The sequence below is a fragment of the Tachypleus tridentatus genome, chromosome 10, assembly GCF_004210375.1.
Source record: "Tachypleus tridentatus isolate NWPU-2018 chromosome 10, ASM421037v1, whole genome shotgun sequence".
NCBI lineage: Eukaryota > Metazoa > Arthropoda > Merostomata > Xiphosura > Limulidae > Tachypleus > Tachypleus tridentatus.
Window position 1 is genome coordinate 15,978,506 of NC_134834.1, and position 22,224 is coordinate 16,000,729.

Consider the following 22,224-nt stretch of genomic DNA (forward strand, 5'->3'; position numbering starts at 1 on the left):
TTGTTCACACACAGTAACAGACAAGTGATTAATGTCTACCTGTCTGTTATTCACACACAGTAACACACAAATGTTTAATGTCTGCCTGTCTGTTGTTCACACACAGTAACACACAAGTGATTATTGTCTGCCTGTCTGTTGTTCACACACAGTAACACACAAGTGTTTAATGTCTGCCTGTCTGTTGTTCACACACAGTAACACACAAGTGTTTAATGTCTACCTGTCTGTTGTTCACACACAGTAACACAAAAGTGTTTAATGTCTACCTGTCTGTTGTTCACACACAGTAACACACAAGTGTTTAATGTCTACCTGTCTGTTGTTCACACACAGTAACACACAAGTGATTATTGTCTACCAGTCTGTTGTTCACACACAGTAACAGACAAGTGATTAATGTCTACCTGTCTGTTATTCACACACAGTAACACACAAATGTTTAATGTCTACCTGTCTGTTGTTCACACACAGTAACACACAAGTGATTAATGTCTGTCTGTCTGTTGTTCACACACAGTAACACACAAGTGTTTAATGTCTGCCTCTCTGTTGTTCACACACAGTAACACACAAGTGTTTAATGTCTGCCTGTCTGTTGTTCACACACAGTAACACACAAGTGATTAATGTCTACCTGTCTGTTGTTCACACACAGTAACACACAAATGTTTAATGTCTACCTGTCTGTTGTTCACACACAGTAACACACAAGTGATTATTGTCTGCCTGTCTGTTGTTCACACACAGTAACACACAAATGTTTAATGTCTACCTGTCTGTTGTTCACACACAGTAACACACAAATGTTTAATGTCTACCTGTCTGTTGTTCACACACAGTAACACACAAGTGTTTAATGTCTACCTGTCTGTTATTCACACACAGTAACAGACAAGTGTTTAATGTCTGCCTGTCTGTTGTTCACACACAGTAACAGACAAGTGTTTAATGCCTGCCTGTCTGTTGTTCACACACAGTAACACACAAGTGTTTAATGTCTACCTGTCTGTTGTTCACACACAGTAACACAGAGGTATTTGACGTCACTGAAGTTTGGTTTTCTCTGAATGTAATAATAACAACAACAAAAGAGAATATTTAGTGTTAAAGATAACACAGACTCTTTTTGTCATGGTCCACATACGGTCAAAAAACATCAGAGTTGAATAGTACACAAGCTAGTGTGTATTGACAATGTATAAAGCTATAGTTGCCAAAACAGTTAAATATACTCTTCAAAACAAGAAACGCAAAAGGGATATTTTTGTTATTTTAAAGAGAAATATATGTAATAACGTTACAAGCTCAGAGTATGTGATGTTACACGTGTTAAGGCACTGATTGTCAGACCAAAATGACAATAAAAGTTGTGCACTTTGAAAACGGAGGAAAACATCGGATTTTTCGCCAAAACGCATGCGTGTCCAATAAATTTGTTTGAGAGATCTGCATGTTCTGCAAGTGCAACATGTGCAAAATCCCTATAAATGTGACGGGTTCTCGGTTTCCATTGCTCAGTGTTAAGCCACCGACACTCAATACAGTTACGCCAAGACTGACTGAAGCACAACGCAACAACGCCATTAGTCGATTGGAAGCAGGCGAATCTCGATCAGATGTTGCCAGAGCTGTGAATGTCTACGCAAGCACATTCACAAGGCTATGGAATCGTCACCAACAACATGGATGAACTCGTGACCGTCCACGATCTGGCAGACCTCGTGTGACCACGCCCGCACAAGATCGCCACATCCGGTTACGTCATCTTCGGGATAGGACCACCACTGCGACGTCTACTGCCTCAACCATACCAGGGCTACGTAGGATTTCCGATTAGACCGTATGCAACCGTCGACGAGATTCTTAGGACCCATGTGCAACCCATCATGGTGAACGTCAACGACGTTTTTCAACATGACAACGCCCGTCCTCACACAGTCCGACTCACCACTGTCTTCTTGAGACACCACAACATCAACGTTCTTCCTTGGCCCTTCATATCACCAGATTTAAACCCCATCGAACATCTTTGGGACGAGTTGGACCGACGTCTGCGACGGCGACAACCTCAACCGCAGACTCTACCTCAGCTTGCAGCAGCTTTTCAGGCTGAGTGGACAGCCATTCCACAGGATGTGATTCGTCATCTCATCGCTTCCATGGGCAGGAGATGCCAAGCAGTTATTGATGCTCACGGGGAGCATACTCGTTATTGACGTTGAGTGACGTTAAACTTCAACTAATGAGCGTGGACTTCGCCTTTGCAGACTTTGGATGTTCACCAGTGAATGTGCAAAGTTTCACACATGTCATACAGAACTACCCGGAATAAACTTGTTAACAATATGTCTCAAATTTTGCCTTTTGCGTTTCTTTTTTTGAAGAGTATACATTGTATTCAGAATGTCTGGTATAATGCTTTGGAATCAGTGGTTAAACTGACATAGATTATTTGTTGTAAGTTTTGGGCCTGTTTACATATGTACAAGTGGATAATATATAATCTGTCTATCCATTCTAATAAACAGTAAATATACTGGTAACTAAATGTATTCTTTTTGTTATGTTTTAAAGACAAGATAGTCATGATGATGTCTTCCTGATTTAGACTGTTTTTAACTTTTCTGACTTCTTACAGTGAAAGTGGTTTTATTGTATTAAGTTGCCTATAAAATAAGAATACGCAATTAAAAATAGTTCGGTTGCAAATAGAGTGAATAATAGGTGTTGATATTTTAGTGTTCTTACTCGTGTTGTGTTTCGATCCTTTCAGAATAGGCTTCAAGCAAATCTCAGTCAGATACTATGAGTGTTTAGGTCTCTTGAAGAAATGCTTGTTTGTTTCGAATTTCGCGCAAAGCTAGAAGACGGTTATCTCCGCTAGCCGTCCATAATTTAGCAGTGTAAGACTAGAGGGTTTCTTTTTGTTTGCTTTTTAATTTCGCGCAAAGCTACACGAGGGCTATCAGCGCTAGTCGTCTCTAATTTAGCAGTGTAAGACTAGAGGGAAGGCAGCTAGTGAATACCACTCACCGCCAACTCTTGGGCTCCTATTTTACCAACGCATAGTGGAATTGGCCGTTACATTATAATGCTCCCACGGCTGAAAGGGCGAGCATGTTTGATGTCATGGGGATTCGAACTCGCAACCCTCAGATTACGAGTCGATCGTCCCCTAACCACCTGACCACGCCGGACCGTGAAGAAAGATTCTAAGTAAATATATTCTGGCGAGTTTGTTTGTGTGTTTATAGCAAAGCAACATCGGGCTAACTACTGATTCCACCGAGGGGAATCAAACCCCTGATTTTACTGGGGTATTTGAATGCTTAACCAAAGAGACTTCATGCCTGGAGTGTGGAAATGAACTGCCTTCTAGCCCTAACTGTAATTACAATAACAATCCGGTTAGGCAGACACGTGGTATATAAGGATCATTATTCGGAGTGTAGTCTTGTAGGTAGGGCCTTGTATCACGTACAGTTTATGAATAAATTACACAAGAACACAATGCAGCGTTAGAGAAAGAAATTATAATTTTTTTTTCTCTTCACTCACTATTATAAAACGATTTATTATTCTAGAAACAGCAAAAATATCCTTAGTACCTGAATTCAGAGCATGTTTTGTTCACGTGTTACATACCTATTACGTCAGCTTTGATACAGTGGTGTGATAACATAATTAGTTTTGTAAAATAAAGACGTTTGTGTCTTTATCTATTTTCGATAGGTCTACGACTACAAACAACGAAAAAAACAGAAAATTATTTTTTCCGGAATACTGTAAACTTCTGTTGAGAGAAAGGTAAAAACAGTAGACTCGTACCTCTTAGAAGACGGTTAGCTGATCGCCATTTGTTTCTTAAATTGTACACCTGTTATCAGTTTTCTATTACAATTGGAAAACGTACCTCATCCCTTAGTATGCATAAGCATTTTCATGTTGTAGCTCATATTTTAATGAAATTGTAATTCAAACTATTGACTTTGTTTTCCAAATTTGTTTGAAGCTTTCCAACTTTCTACTATGAATTTGAAAGTAAAGGATAGATCTCAACTGTTCTGACTCGCTTCTTTTTATCGCTGCTTAAACACCACTAACACTGCATTAGTGCCCGGAAAATGTCTTCTCTGTTTGACTAAGAAGAGCATGAAAAAGGAACCATTGCTAACATAAATTATTTTACTATATTTTAGGCTAACATAAATATATTGTACTATATTTTAGGCTAATATAAATTATTTTACTATATTTTAGGCTGATATAAATATATTTTACTATATTTTAGGCTAACATAAATATATTTTACTATATTTTAGGCTAACATAAATATATTTTACTATATTTTAGGCTAATATAAATATATTTTAACCCTTAGTTTGCTACAATCCCTATGTATTTTAATCACATGTAGAAAAACTCATCTGGTGTCATCGTAAATTAGAATTTTTTCATTAACTTACATATTTGAAGATGGCCGCTCTTATGAACCAAAACGTTGCAGTTTAAATACTTAAAAACAAAACATTTTTACTGTAAAATTGATCCTAATATGAACTTTAAATCATCCATTTAGAACATCGCCTATTGACAAGTAGGGTTTGTTTCATCTATGAACATTCTGTTAACAGAAATGTTATGCAAAAATTGATGTCGGGTATTGTTTAATTGAATTGGAAATCGGTAATACTGCTTGAAACCAGCAATTAGACCTTGTGCTGCTTGTAAGTAAGTTATACTATATGTTTTTTCCTTGATGTTACGTTCATTAGCAGTATTGGTTTGAATGTGTAACATACACAGATTTTTAATACGTTGTATTAAAACGATTTTGGAGCCTCGTGATGTCGTTACTAGATGTCTCCTTCTATATAAACTTATTGGTTTTTCATCATCCAATAAAAAGTTGCTGTGAAATTAATTCGAGCTGCTTAACATTCTATTTAAGTCAGCGAATGAAAGTACATTAACGTTCAAAGAGGGTCTTGACATTAAGGCTTTCCAATCAGAAATAAATGTTTATGTTAATTAAAATATGATTTTTTCTAAAACATTTTAACCCTACAACCAAAGCTCCTAAGATGGTCGAACTTCGTGAAATGTTATTGGAATTATGGCCGAAAATACATTTAACACTGAATATGCAAAATTGATGAAAAATACATTCTCAAAGGACAGTATGTGTATTATATTAGCTGTACTCATTTCTGGAATCATGTTTAGTTCTAGTCTACGTAGGTAGCTTGATTCGATAAAAATCACATGTATATCTTTGTCATATGCGACTTCATTTGTCTATTTCAAATTTACAATTAAAAGTCCGTAAAAATAAGAATAACAAACATTAGGCCTACTGGTTTCAACGTTTTGCCGGCTTTGATTCTACCTGCTTCTTACAATGTCACCAACTGGTGGTTCATAATGTTGGATATCTCACAGTGTTGTGAGATACCAGTACTTTCCACTGGAACATAGTCGTTGTTTATATTCACGGCATCTCACTCAGGGTCTGGATAAATAAGACGTAAGCCTTATGTAATGTTATTACCTATTACATTTAGTCTCCAACGCACGAGTTTCAAGATAATTGATCTTCAAGGTTATAGTACCTCTTGTTGTGTTCCCCGGGAAGTGGGAGGTTATTAGTACCTAAAGAAAAAGCGAAAGCAATGGGAAGATAAAGTGGGCCTTATGGTATTGTTTATGGTAATAATTCACTATGGAGCCATCCGGAACGTGAATATACCTATAGAGTTAGGAACGAAACAGGAGATAATTCTAATGTTTCTAAAAAAACGGGTAACAAAATTGAAAAATTGTATTTTACGCTTGTTTGTTTGTTTTAGAGCAAAGACATACCGGGATATCTGCTGTGACTACTACGTGGACACGAACCCCGGATTTTAGCGTTGTAATAGGGCAGTCCACATTCGACTATCTTTTGTATCCACGGCATGGAATCGAACGCTGGATTTTAGCGACTGTATGTCTGCAAACTTATCTCTGTCCCACTAGAGGACAACATATTGTGATAGAAGAGATAGAATACAAAACAAAGATTGAATATCACAATTAAAGGAAGAAATTAAGGTGGATAAGAAATTAAAGCTTTCAAAACGTAAACACTGGAGACGTCAGTACAAGTATTACAGAAAAATAGTGTAATAATAGTAAGAAGAATAGAAAGAAGGACAAATAAGCGAGATGTAAAGGAGACAGAAAGTGAATATCTGAGATTAGTAAAGAGGAAGAGATAAGCTAACTATAATTATATAATTGCTGAAGGTAAGACAAGAATTCAGAGAAACGATTTTAAAGGTGCAGATGGAATCTGTCCTCCAGTGGGTTAGCCGTAACAGAATTGTCATACAATGCTAAAATCTTGGGTTCGATTTCCCGTGCAAATTGCTCGTTATGCAGCTTTGCGCAAGAAGACAGATGAAATAGTTAAAAACAGGGGTGACAGATAACAAAATAGTAACATATCACATCTGTAGAGATAAAAAAAAAACTTTTGCCAAGAATAAGAAACGTTGTTATGTGCTCGATTTTTCTTTCTGCCAGTTCAAGTTGCTGTTCAAGACAGTTCAGTCACTTTATGTTAATGGAGTATTGTCCATTTTATTATAGTTTCACTAAAATAACTTAGTTTTTACTTTTTTTAACATTCCTGTGGCTTCTACTAATCGTGAAACCAAACACTCTTTATGGACGTTTCACATAACGATATTTTCTTACGGTGATTTTTGGGTGAGTGGGAAAATCGATGAATTAGAGAGTTAGTTACATATAAGTGAAAAAAAAACTACAACATTGTAGATGATAAACAAGTTCATGGTTTAAAATCAGAAACTAAACGATGTTTGAGGAAGAACTAATAGATAAACTACTTATATTTATCTTGAGAAACTATCCTAACAAGAACGACGACCCGTCAAGGCCAGGTGGATAAGGCACTCGACTCCGAAGGTCAAGGGTTCGAATCCCCGCTATAGGACATTACAGAAAATAGAAGATTAATCTATCTTCAACAAGCGAGAAACCAGCAATTTCGTAGAGAGAGAGAGATACGGGATCTAAAACGAAATATTTATTTTAAATTAGTTAACAAGAAGTAAAAGCTTCAAACACTGGTATACAGGAAAGGGATTCTATACAGCAGATGTAGTGTGGTGGACATATTGTTATACATTCTTTTGGTCAGGTGAGTTAAGGCATTCGACTCGTAATCTAAGGGTCGAGGGTTCGAATCCCGGTTGCACCAAATATGCTCGCACTTTCAGCCGTGGAGGCGTTATAATGTGACGGTCAATCCCATTATTCGTTGGTAAAAGAGCACCCAAGAGTGGGCGGTGGGTGGTGATGACTACCTGCCTTCCCTCTTGTTTTACACTGCTAAGTTAAGGATGGCTAGCGCAGATAGCCCTCGAGCAGCTTTGCGCGAAATTAAAAAACAACAACAATAAGGATAGCTTTTTATGCTCGCATCGTGACTTTCGTATATCAGTTAAGCCTACTGATACGATAATGTTTGTTATTGGACTACAGAAAACTCAATGTTTATCGTTTATTCTTCCTTGCTAGATGTAAGTAACTTACAGTATATTTATATAATAAGTATCCAGTGTCGAATAAGATATTTGTAAATAAGAAAAGACAAGGAAAAGCAGTGAAATAATAAGTCTATGGTGCAGTCATTCATATTAAATCTAGTTTGTAATGTACTTTTCACATCACACGAAGTTGAACATTATAGGAATAGAGTGAAACTTATGTCTAAATTATAAAAAACAACAACTTCGACAGCGCTATGTAGTAATTAAGGGATTGCTTAAAATACGTTTATACATAACAGAAAGGATTTTGTACGTTATACTAAAACGATCGAGGAGCCTTACCGCTTCCTTGTAGTTCATGTCTAGTAATGCTCTATTTAAACAGTACATCCTGATAAGAACGCCTTTCTATAACTTTTCAGCTCAAAGCGTACCACATATTCTTGTTTAGTCACCATAATCCGTCTAGTGTAATGAAAACGACAGCTCTCCAATATCTGTTACCACATTCTAATCGTGCAGAAGTACTAGCACGTGCTCGTGTGCACGGGCTGGATTTGGGAGCAAAATACAGAGAAGAGCAAAAAAAGCTTCACTTATTTATGGTGAATCTAGTGAATACATAAAAATAGAAGACAACAGCCCCCCCCCCTAATTCAGTCTGCGCTAATATAAAATAGTATGAATCATCGCTTCATTCTCCGAAAGTTCAGCGAATATGTGAATGGAAACCATCTTTGTTCACATCACGTGTATTGCTTTTCCCAAAAAGAAATGATTTTTTGTAGTGTGATGTTACCTGAACGACTTTTGACACTGACCTTTGTGTTTGTGGATTCTCAACTACAACAAAAACACTGCTCTTTGACTACAGATGGGGAATGCCTGTTCGCAAATCTCTGAATGGTCAACGTCTCCAAAGTTACTTCATACTCCGTTGTATTTTTCAATACCATCGATTACAAGAAATATATCTGTCTTGGAAATCCTAAATTCCTGGTCTGAAGACATCTTTGTTATCTGATTATATGATTATATTTTTTTCTGTTGTGTGTTGTTTGTTAACATTCAAAGCATAGGAGAGAAATAACAATATAACTCCTGTAAAAACGTTTTTCCCTCCTTACCACAGCGTATCGTGGCAAAACAATCGTCTTATAATCTCATAAGTAATGTTTTAGTTTGACAAGATCAGGTGAGAGCTTGTGTTTTCAAAGTTTATCTTGTTGTTTTTCACAGTTCTTAAGTATTATATTTAGATGATTGTCTGAAGTACTCATTTTTTTGTATTTAAAAAATAAAGCCAGTTTTCAACATTGTTACAATATTGCATTAGTTATATCCGACAGAGACTAAAGTTGTTTCTTGAGCTTGTGTTACGCTATTGGCGGACAATTCTCGTTTGGATTAAAAACGGTATATTTAGGTATTTGCTTGTAGCTTGTATAGTGATAACTCTTCTCCTTGTCACGTGCTTAAGGACTTCCTGGTCTTAAACAAGATGGAATGTGTGTATGGTTGAAAGGAGAGTTACCCTCTGAACTAGCCTTCCTCTGGTATTCTAAAGGACAACTTGAGTCTTAACAAGCCTTATTCACCAAACCGTGGAAATGCATAATTAAGAAGCCGTCATAGGTGTTTCATTAGGTGTAATTAACCCGTGATGTTTGTCGGTTAATTTGACAATTGATAAGCACTTCACTTTTCTAACGTTCACGCAAAATTTACGATGAGAGAATACATGGTAACATACATAAATTTAAATGTGTAATTAACAAGTGAGTTAACCTAATCAGTGGAAGATGGATTCTACTTTTCATAACTTAACTCTTGAAAACCCTCGAGTAGAAAACAAGGTGTGAAAATCACGCTGTTATTTTCACTTTTCTTACTGGTTATTAAATTTTTTTACTTGAAGCCAACTGAAAAAAAAATATTTTTTCATTTATTAAGAGATTTGAATAATTCACTCTGACGTGAGTGTTATCTTTCTTCGTCACTTTAAAATATTTAAGAAGATATTTTTTATCTTTTTTTGTAGAAATCTAACTTTAAGTATCGATTACTAAACTCTCTGAGAAGTTCTTTTTTAAATGTAAACTAAAAGTCTTAAGTTAGTAAAAATTATTTTGATGTACTTCGACCCAACTCTTATGTTAATAACGTAAAACGTCACGTGACCTCGTGACGTATAGGGAGTCCTGGTTGAAATGTTGGGTGGTTGCGATCCTGCAATAAGCCAAGCTGTTTTTCACAGCGCAAGTAGAGACTATATTAGCTTGAACCTCTGGGTGGTTCTTTTCGGACACTGTCATTAAGGCTGTTTGTTCTTTTGAAAAATCTCAAAGGTAACTTAAGTTATTCTCAAAATTCTATTACGTTCTGTAAAATGTAGAGTTGTGTGTCACTTTTCCATAAGAAGTGCATATACATAACTCTAAGTAATGTAAGACGCAGGCACTCGCTGTCTATTTGAAACCCACGTATTTCATTAACGAAAGATAATTAGGTTAGCTGTAGTTATTTGTTACCATATATGATTTTACAAAGTCATTCCAAAGACTTTTTTATTATTTTCATTTGCATATTTTAATTATCAAACACAAAGTTTTGAAACAGCTCTTTTGTAGGATTGTGCTATTATATTAATTTATATGTAACGTTTTGTCTGTAACTGTAAGACTGTCTTGTCTACATGACACTTCTATTTTGTACCCCCACTGTCTTGTCTATATGACACTTCTATTTTGTACCCCAACTGTCCTGTATATATGACACTTCTATTTTGTACCCTCACTGTCTTGTCTATATGACACTCCTATTTTGTACCCCCACTGTCCTGTCTATATGCCACTTCTATTTTGTACCCCCACTGTCTTGTCTATATGACACTTCTATTTTGTACCCCCACTGTCTTGTCTTTATGACACTTCTATTTTGTACCCTCACTGTCTTGTCTATATGACACTTCTATTTTGTACCCTCACTGTCTTGTCTATATGACACTTCTATTTTGTACCCTCACTGTCTTGTCTATATGACACTTCTATTTTGTACCCCACTGTCTTGTCTATATGACACTTCTATTTTGTATCCCCACTGTCTTGTCTATATGACACTTCTGTTTTTGTTGCCCGCACTGTCTTGTCTGTATGACACTTCTGTTTTTGTACCTCCACTGTCTTGTCTATATGACACTTCTGTTTGGTACCCCCACTGTCTTGATCTATATGACACTTCTATTTTGTACCCCCACTGTCTTGTCTATATATGACACTTCTATTTTTGTTGCCCTCACTGTCTTGTCTATATGACACTTCTATTTTGTACCCCCACTGTCTTGTCTATATGACACTTCTGTTTTGTTGCCCCCACTGTGTCTTGTCTATATGACACTTCTATTTTGTACCCCCACTGTCTTGTCTATATGACACTTCTATTTTGTACCCCCACTGTCTTGTCTATATGACACTTCTATTTTGTACCCCCACTGTCTTGTCTATATGACACTTCTATTTTGTACCCCCACTGTCTTGACTATATGACACTTCTATTTTGTACCCCCACTGTCTTGTCTATATGACACTTCTATTTTGTACCCCCACTGTCTTGTCTATATGACACTTCTATTTTGTACCCCACTGTCTTGTCTATATGACACTTCTATTTTGTACCCTCACTGTCTTGTCTATATGACACTTCTATTTTGTACCCCCACTGTCTTGTCTATATGACACTTCTATTTTGTACCCTCACTGTCTTGTCTATATGACACTTCTATTTTGTACCCCCACTGTCTTGTCTATATGACACTTCTATTTTGTACCCCCACTGTCTTGTCTATATGACACTCCTATTTTGTCACCAGATCTTCTGCTCCACAAGATGTATTCAGCTAGTTATATTGATTTTGTGAACAGTTAGACACTAACATATGGTCATAATCTTCAGCTAGGAGTTTGGATCGATACCAGTGCTATCTTTTTGTTTCATTCGAGACAGTTACGTATTGTTACCTTGATTTGTTACTGATCCCCTTAACGGAGATTTCACTTCACCAGGTTGTTTCTCACTGGCATAATACACCAATAAAATCATTGGGTTGTGGTCGTTGTATTGATGGTTGAGTTACCAGGGCAACGCAGTGTTTGCTCACTCGTAAGTGTTATGGTTGATAAGATAAGGCACAAATATCATCCTTCCAACTGGCCCTTTTCCCAGTAGAACATCAATCTACGAAGAAATAACACCGTCTATCTTGAAGCTGCATCATTAGGAGAAACAGTAGAACTGATTTCAGCAAAAGGAAGTTTATTTTTCTATGACATGACTTAGTCAGGCAGGATTGATGCCTGCACAGAACAGAACAAATAATGCTTGAATTTTGTGTGCTATAACACGAATATCTCTTGGTTTTAACTTGGTTAGAACTTCCGAGGTGGGGTATTTTTATTGTTTTTAACATCTGATTATGGCTGGTATGACATTGTTGTTTTTAATGTCTAATTATGACTGGTATGACATTGTTGTTTTAACATCTGATTATGGCTGGTATGACGTTGTTTTAACATCTGATTATGACTGGTGTGATACTGTTGTTTTTAACATCTGATTATGGCTGGTATGACATTGTTGTTTTAACATCTGATTATGGCTGGTATGACATTGTTGTTTTAACATTTGATTATGGCTGGTATGACATTGTTGTTTTTAATATCTAATTATGACTGGTATGGCATTGTTGTTTATCATCTGATTATGGCTGGTATGACATTGTTGTTTTTAATATCTAATTATGACTGGTATGGCATTGTTGTTTATCATCTGATTATGGCTGGTATGACGTTGTTTTAACATCTGATTATGACTGGTGTGATACTGTTGTTTTTAACATCTGATTATGACTGGTATGACATTGTTGTTTTAACATCTGATTATGGCTGGTATGACATTGTTGTTTTAACATCTGATTATGGCTGGTGTGACATTGTTGTTTTAACATCTGATTATGGCTGGTGTGATATTGTTGTTTTAACATCTGATTATGGCTGGTGTGAGATTGTTGTTTTAACATCTGATTATGGCTGGTATGACATTATTGTTTTAACATCTGATTATTACTGGTGTGATACTGTTGTTTTTAACATCTGATTATGACTGGTATGACATTGTTGTTTTAACATCTGATTATGGCTGGTATGACATTATTGTTTTAACATCTGATTATGGCTGGTATGACATTGTTGTTTTAACATCTGATTATGGCTGGTATGACATTGTTGTTTTAACATCTGATTATGGCTGGTATGACATTGTTGTTTTAACATCTGATTATGGCTGGTATGACATTATTGTTTTAACATCTGATTATGGCTGGTGTGATATTGTTGTTTTAACATCTGATTATGGCTGGTATGACATTGTTGTTTTTAATATCTAATTATGACTGGTATGATATTGTTGTTTTAACATCTGATTATGGCTGGTATGACATTATTGTTTTAACATCTGATTATGACTGGTGTGATACTGTTGTTTTTAACATCTGGTTATGGCTGGTATGACATTGTTGTTTTAACATCTGATTATGGCTGGTATGACATTGTTGTTTATCATCTGATTATGGCTGGTATGACATTGTTGTTTTTAACATCTGATTATGGCTGGTATGACATTGTTGTTTTAACATCTGATTATGGCTGGTATGACATTGTTGTTTTAACATCTGATTATGGCTGGTATGACATTGTTGTTTTTAATATCTAATTATGACTGGTATGGCATTGTTGTTTATCATCTGATTATGGCTGGTATGACGTTGTTTTAACATCTGATTATGACTGGTGTGATACTGTTGTTTTTAACATCTGATTATGACTGGTATGACATTGTTGTTTTAACATCTGATTATGGCTGGTATGACATTGTTGTTTTAACATCTGATTATGGCTGGTGTGACATTGTTGTTTTAACATCTGATTATGGCTGGTGTGACATTGTTGTTTTAACATCTGATTATGGCTGGTGTGATAATGTTGTTTTAACATCTGATTATGGCTGGTATGACATTGTTGTTTTAACATCTGATTATGACTGATGTGATATTGTTGTTTTAACATCTGATTATGACTGGTGTGATACTGTTGTTTTAACATCTGATTATGACTGATGTGATATTGTTGTTTTAACATCTGATTATAGCTGGTATGACATTGTTGTTTTAACATCTTATTATGACTGGTGTGATACTGTTGTTTTTAACATCTGATTATGGCTGGTATGACATTGTTGTTTTAACATCTGATTATGGCTGGTATGACATTATTGTTTTAACATCTGATTATGACTGGTGTGATACAGTTGTTTTTAACATCTGATTATGACTGGTATGACATTGTTGTTTTAACATCTGATTATGGCTGGTATGACATTATTGTTTTAACATCTGATTATGACTGATGTGATACTGTTGTTTTTAACATCTGATTATGACTGGTATGACATTGTTGTTTTAACATCTGATTATGGCTGGTATGACATTGTTGTTTTAACATCTGATTATGGCTGGTATGACATTATTGTTTTAACATCTGATTATGGCTGGTGTGATATTGTTGTTTTAACATCTGATTATGGCTGGTATGACATTATTGTTTTAACATCTGATTATTACTGGTGTGATACTGTTGTTTTTAACATCTGATTATGACTGGTATGACATTGTTGTTTTAACATCTGATTATGGCTGGTATGACATTATTGTTTTAACATCTGATTATGGCTGGTATGACATTGTTGTTTTAACATCTGATTATGGCTGGTATGACATTGTTGTTTTAACATCTGATTATGGCTGGTATGACATTGTTGTTTTAACATCTGATTATGGCTGGTATGACATTGTTGTTTTAACATCTGATTATGGCTGGTATGACATTGTTGTTTTAACATCTGATTATGGCTGGTATGACATTGTTGTTTTAACATCTGATTATGGCTGGTGTGATATTGTTTTTTTTTAATATCTAATTATGACTGGTATGACGTTGTTTTAACATCTGATTATGACTGGTGTGATACTGTTGTTTTTAACATCTGATTATGGCTGGTATGACATTGTTGTTTTAACATCTGATTATGGCTGGTGTGATACTGTTGTTTTTAACATCTGATTATGGCTGGTATGACATTGTTGTTTTAACATCTGATTATGGCTGGTGTGACATTATTGTTTTAACATCTGATTATGGCTGGTGTGACATTGTTTTTTTTAATATCTAATTATGACTGGTATGACATTGTTGTTTTAACATCTGATTATGGCTGGTGTGACATTGTTTTTTTAATATCTAATTATGACTGGTATGACATTATTGTTTTAACATCTGATTATGGCTGGTATGACATTGTTGTTTTAACATCTGATTATGGCTGGTGTGATATTGTTTTTTTTTAATATCTAATTATGACTGGTATGACGTTGTTTTAACATCTGATTATGACTGGTGTGATACTGTTGTTTTTAACATCTGATTATGGCTGGTATGACATTGTTGTTTTAACATCTGATTATGGCTGGTATGACATTGTTGTTTTAACATCTGATTATGGCTGGTGTGACATTATTGTTTTAACATCTGATTATGGCTGGTGTGACATTGTTTTTTTTAATATCTAATTATGACTGGTATGACATTGTTGTTTTAACATCTGATTATGGCTGGTGTAATATCGCGTTACTGTCATCGAAAAGTTTAAAACTATCTTACATATACAGAGGTTCATTGTTTCAAGTCCAAAACTGCAGTAGTTCGAACAAGAAATTGGTCAAACATTTAATACACATTGCGAAACATAAAGAAAACAATAACAATTAGCTTTGAAGGTAACTTAACTTCTACTTCATAAACACAGAAATGTATTTCAAGGTTAACACTGTAGTATATTAGGACCCAGTTACACCTCTTTCAGTTAAGTTTCCCTTCACCTGATATATGAAATTTGACGGACGTGACTTGCGGTACAGAATGAAGTTCCCTATTATATGAGCTGTCATAAAATAAGAAAAGGAACGTGCTAGTAAATGATTGCCAATTTCACGCCCAACATAAAACTTCTATCAGACTTTTATAACCAAAGATATAGTGAAAGTAATTACAGCCATCTTAACGATCTGATGAATATGTATACCGAAACCATCTGGCTTCATGTAAACAGTATGCTACTATTGTGGCGATACATTGTAAACATTGAACAGCTTTGGTTCAGTATTTTAATTCGAGTTTCACTGCGAGTGCCTCCTCGTCTGGATTGTGCTTCAGGGTAAGACGTAGATTTGGAAGCTGGGTTTACTTAATAGTATAAGGCAATAACCTCGTTTATCAAACGCGAACCAAATTTTGTGATATAAACCACCACTATTGGGATTTAATCGGTATGTGTGTGTGTTTTTGTTTTTTTTCTTAAAGCAAAGCCACGTCAGTCTATCTGCTGAGCCCACCGAGGGGAATCGAACCCTTGATTTTAGCGTTGTAAATCCGTAGACTTGCCTCTGTACAAGCGAGGGGCATTTAATCAGTAGAAAAGATTCATACACTGCTAATGAATCATCTGTTGAGGTGGTTTTTATTCCTTACTTGAGGCCGCAGTGAAAGATATAGAAATTGAAAACGAATTCTCTTTTACAACTGGATAGCACTGATAGCTACAGTAAAGAAACATCAACTGAAAGAGGTTAGACTTAAATTTTAAACATTTGAAACTTTTCGTTGCTGTGAGGAGCAACTGTTTAGAAAGTGAATACCATTTCATTTTGGTATAGAATGACCAAAAACAAAGGCAATAAAATACAAAGGAATTTAAATATTTCAGAGCATTGTATGTGATACAATACAAACGCGAGATGGCGCTCTCAGTAGCTTAGGATTAGTCTGAAAGCTTATAACGCTAAAAACCGTGATTCGATACCCATTCTGGGCGCATTGTGTAGCTTTGTGCTTAACAACAAACAAACATAAAATGCGAAAGGTTCTGTGACATTAGCCCCCTCTGTATTAGCCTCTTCTGTTATATTTATCTTTCAAAAATAAAGGGACTTGGCATGGCCAGATGAATAAGGCACTCGACTCGTAATCCGAGGGTCGCGGGTTCGAATCCCCATTACACCAAACATGATCGTTCTTTCAGCCGTGGGGGCGTTATAATGTGACTAGCTGCCTTCCCTTTAGTCTTACATTGATAAATTAAGGACGACTAGTGTAGATAGCCCTCGTGTAGCTTTGCGCGAATTTCCAAACAAACCAAAATCAAAAATAAAAATTTGAATCTTAGACCATTTATCGAAATCACGTTATAGGCTTGGAAAATTAGTGTTATGGTTAATGATTAACGAATTTATTATAGCACGAAGTGAACAAACGTAGTCAACTGTAACTTTAAGCAAACTGAGCTCTCTTAAACTGGTAATTTCTTCGTTTGTGTATCACTTTCTTTTCAGATACGTCTTTCGAATCATTGCACACTCAAAAATTACTAATGGCTAATAAATAATTAATTATCAAACTGATAATAACCATTTTCACGAGATATTCCCCCCTTCCCTCTGTGACGCGGCTGTGACCTACAGACTTACAACGCTAGAAACCGGGTTATATACACTTGTTGAGGTAGAGTGCAGATAGTCCATTGTGTAACTCTGTGCTTGAGTTCAATTGTTTGTCTCTTTGTTTTTGGAATTTCGCACAAAGCTACTGGAGGGCTATCTGCGCTAGCCGTCCCTAATTTAGCAGTGTAAGACTAGAGGAAAGGCAGCTAGTCATCACCACCCACCGCCAACTCTTGGGCTACTCTTTTACTAACGAATAGTGGGATTGACCGTAACATTATAACGCCCCCACGGCTGAAAGGGCGAGCATGTTTGGCGCGACAGGGATGCAAACCCGCGACCCTCAGATTACGAGCCGCACGCCTTAACACGCTTGGCCATGCCGGGCCACTTCAGTTCAAACAAAACCAATTCACAAGATGCCTGAAAGTTCATTTTTGAACCGAATGTAGACTAAAATGATTTTAAAATACCCGTGTTTCAACATTTTACGTGTAGCCACAAATACTCTAAGACAAATTGTAACCACTGCTCTCGTAAGTAACCTGAGAGGTAAGTGATAAAGTCGGGTTTGATCTAGTGGATAGTATGTCATGCCGGGCTGTGTGTAGGAAGGTACAAAACTCTAGCTGTGTTATACTACTGTAAATGTTTGCGCTTTAAGCCCTGGAAGAGCTTTGACTGTGATAATGTATTCACTCAAAAGTAAGCGTGTAGGCGGTAGGTGCTAGTAGGTGGTTGCCTTTATTTTAATTGGCTGTTCTAAATTAGAGACGCTATGTCTGAATATTATAGGGTTCTCTGGCCCAAGTCTATATAAAGCATACGGTTTCTTCAAAGTTGAAATTACCAATACCAAAATAACGTATCTTTGACGACGCACAGACCCATATGACGTGAACGTATTCTCGTGCACGTGAGTATTCGAACGAAAACGATACACTGAACAGCTCTTTCTATATTTTATGTACCAAAGAAACGAAAAACGGCAGCGCCGTCTAGAGGTCTTTAAGTTACCTTGTCTTCTTTTAACTCCGTTTTATAACTGTTTTCCTTACTGTTTTCAGTATTCAATCTAAAATAATCAATAATTAGATAGTTATTCTAAAACATAAATAATTTGTTTATCTAATTTTTCTCTGTTTGTTGTTGTTTGCAAAAATTATAAAGTAATTTTCTTGGTTTTTTCAGACTCTCCGTAACAGAACTTTTCGATGTTCTAATCAAGTACGATGTTCGAAAAACCACCACAAATCCAGATGTTGCTTCTCTTTGTTGTTCTTGACTGCTTATACAAAGGCTACACAGTATTTCTATGATCGTGACAGTTTTACACAGAATTGGCAATGGCTGTAAGGTGTTTCTAATGTTTTTATAACTGTATAATGATTTCTCAACGTCTACAAAGTGCTTCGAACGTCCGTCACTTGTTTCTGCGGTTCTTTGGATTTTAAAGTTGATTCGCATCTCCGAAAACTGTTTCTATGATACTAATAATTTTATTGGAGTTTAACAACGTCTGCAACTTGTTTTTACAGCTATGAGAACTGAACGGAAGACTGAAACGTCTACAAAGTCTAATAATCTTTGCAGAGGTTCGACGACATTCAACAATTACGTTTTCAGACGTAATGTCTTCGGTGTATCACCACGGTCTATAGAGCGTTCAACGTTCCAACACTGACAGCTGAAAACTTTGTCTCACTTCTAGGTAGGGTGTAGAACGGTGTTAAGTGTGGTAAATGTAAATATATAAAATCTATCTATCTAAAAACCGTTACTGATACGTAATCGCATTTTAAATAAATCAGTGGAGCGTTCTGGAAAATGACGAATTACACGACAATTCTGCCTTCGCTGCTTAGTGGAAAATCAACGAATAGTTCGATGCCTGAGATATGGAGATCGAGATATCCGACATATCGGCGCGGTCATCTTTCTAAGACCTACTATTTATCTCCAGAGTACAAGGCTAGAAAAGCTGAGGAGTTCTACCAATCGTACGACGTAATGACGGGTGTGCGGATAGCAGCGACATTAGGAGGGTTAATTACGCTGTTCACGTTGTTTCTGTTCTATAAGAGTAAATTTAAGGTGGACCACAGTGACCAGCAGAATACTAACCAGATGTCGGTGTGTGGTGACGGTGCTGGAGTGATAAAAGAAGGCCACTCCACGCAGAACAACAGTGGCGACACCACCTCTGATAGTGGAAGCATTTCTTTATACATTGCAGAACCGCCCTCCACGTGCCCAGAACAAACAGATATCCCCCTAACGGTATACGTTGAAAGCACGTCGTCCCTCCGCTTACCATCAGAAGTATATAATGAAAAGAAGATTCCAATAACAAGTGACTGTCAGGTAACCGAAACTGGTGAGGACGTGTGGGAAACCTTCGAGCACCAACTCACCACCAGTTTACTACAAGATTTAAAGCCTTCTGCAGGTGGAGGTTCCATAAAATTAGCAACACCTTTGCCCGCACAGGCTTGCAGCGAGTATCCCACGTCTTCAGATGTAAGGAAAATGATGCTTTCTCTGCCACATCCGTATTCTATACGACCTTATGAAGATGCAACGGAGGACATTGACCTCACAGAGCATTTTCCAAGAAGAGCTTCCATTCAAACAAATGCAGAAATTCTCTAACAAGAGTTTGAACTTCAAAGAAAAAAAGCCAGGTGTATATCTAGAAGCTCGTGATGAATATATCCAATATTTTTGTAGCTACAGCCACGTGGAAACCTCATGTTACGCCCACAAAAAATCAATGAACAATATATTGTTACGTTAGGAAATCGCAAACAGCAACTCCAGTTCTCTGTTTCAAACCAGTCTATGAAGCTTATTGTACAATTTTGTTTGCTATTTTTCGCGTCTCCGTTATTTCGTCATCAAAGTTAAGTAATACGTTTTATTATGCATTATATCTACTGAAACGTATCTATATAAATGTATAAAACATTGTAAAACGGAAACACTTTACAATAAATATTTTATATTAAACTAAAAACTCGCTTCCAAAATACGACAATAAATTATATTTATTTAATAAGAGCTGATGTTTCGAGAAAGAAATATCAGAATTTTTGTTTCACCTGTGTTTTGGTTATGTTTCACGTGCGTGGCTGTGTACGTGTGTAGTGTGTGTGTTTTTTTTTTTGCGTTCGAGAAACGCATCGAGTTTGGCTTAAAAATATATACATTCGTTTTGTGTCAATCTTTTGCCAAATGAAATTCGAGAAGAATACACTTATTTCACAACTGTATCATTTCCTTTCTGTTCTTTGTTCATGCTTTTCCAACGGCGTCATCTGGAGGAATGTTTCAAAACAGTTTTATGACATCAGAAGCGTTGTAAAGTGCCCCCACAAATGGGCCCTAAAACTGGCGAACGGGATAGACTAAAAGCAGTGTTAAAATAGAAACTGAAACCCTATGATGCTACGGAACTGGTGAAAAGAAAACGCCATGAGCAGAAGAGGGCTTTAACTTTATTAGAAAATGAAATTGTATACTTAGTTTTACACAATATCGTAGCTTTCTTCATAAAATATGTTACTTGAGTTTCAGCAGAATGACCCAGTGGAGTTGTACTTAAGAATAAATTACTGATGTATTTCTTTTTACACCACAACTCAGTGTATTGCTACTCAGCTCAAAACTCAGGCGTATACAAAATAGTTAATTGGTGAAACTTTAGGGAAAGCCCACTTTAATGATGACGTATTAGGGATAGCCCACTTTAATAACGACGTATTAGTGTGCCGCTAATTTGCTCAATTTACCAAACAAATCTACTCGAGAGTTTAATACAAGCCTGACGACTCATCTCCAATAATTTCACTTTTTAACAAGCCATTCAAATCAATCATTTTCATCGAGAAAAAATAAATATTTTAAAGTACTACGCTAGACGATTGGTTTATTTTGTTTTGAATTTCGTGCAAAGCTACTCGAGGGCTATCTGCACTAGCCGTTCCTAATTTAGCAGTGTAAGACTAGAGGGAAGGCAGCTAGTCATCACCACCCACCGCCAACTCTTGAGCTACTCTTTTTACCAACGAATAGTGGAATTCACCAATACATTTTAACACCCCCACGGCTGAAAGGGCGAACATGTTTGGTGCGACGGGTATTCGAACCCGCGATCCTCGGATTACGATTCGAACGCCTTAACCCACCTGGCCATGCCGGGGCTTTACACTAGAGGAACGATCCTTGTAAAATATTGTAAATTAGGTTTAATTTGGAAGGGAAGAAAACCTGTTAAATTTTTCTGTTCTGTCGCTCAAGAGTTGGCGGGTGATCGCTGCTCACTAATTGCGCTCCCTGCAGCTTCTAATTTAAAGACTGGGTGCATCTATGCGCAAACGTCTTTTATGTAGTTTTGCGCAAAAATTAAAACACCGTTTATCTCGCGCACGTGACAAAAAATGACGAGCAGAAAGAAGCAAAATCCAGTCAATGTTTTCCTCAGAAAATGTTTCTTTTTTTCATATGGTCTTTTAATATGTCGATGGTGCTAAACCTAAAACCTTTTCATTGAAATTTAGAAGAAATCGCATATATTTTAAATAAATACACGAACAACTTACAACCGAAAAACTAGAAAATTAGTTGTCCAGAAAAATACAAGTTAAAGATAGTTGTTTCCGTTTTACAATGAATGACCGAGAAGAATTGCATTGTTGTGATACTGTAGCAACTAGTGTAACAATTATTAATAGTTGTATACGGTTGGTTTAAAAAAAAAACTGTTTGTACTTGTATATTTTACGAACTATTAAAAGTATCGTATGTAATACAGTGGAAAAGATAATAATAAATATACTGGTGTCTTAGTATCGTTGGTGGAACGTATTCTGTTTGTCCTTCAGGATGGAGAAAGGTTCGAGGGTTAATCTGTCGGTCTCCGCACTTTGGGACCGTGGGTGCCTTATAAGGATAACGATCCGTTTTCACTATTCGGTGAAACAGGAGTTGACGGAATGTTGTGTTATTTGGACTAACTGTCTTCTCTCATGTTTCTTATTAACTATGACTCGTACCAAA

The 22,224-nt window shown here is 36.4% G+C and overlaps 1 protein-coding gene across 6 annotated transcripts in view; it reads left to right on the forward strand.

The window, feature by feature from the left end:
* Positions 1-22,010, forward strand: part of LOC143228778 (uncharacterized) — a 364,507-nt gene extending 342,497 nt beyond the window's left edge. For all 6 annotated transcript variants that reach the window (XM_076460127.1, XM_076460130.1, XM_076460126.1 and 3 more), the window contains one exon: positions 18,358-22,010. In XM_076460127.1, the coding sequence (XP_076316242.1) occupies positions 18,994-19,818 (825 nt within the window). In that variant the 5' untranslated portion in view covers positions 18,358-18,993 and the 3' untranslated portion in view covers positions 19,819-22,010. The remainder of the gene's footprint in view (positions 1-18,357) is intronic.
* The last annotated feature ends 214 nt before the right edge of the window (positions 22,011-22,224 follow it).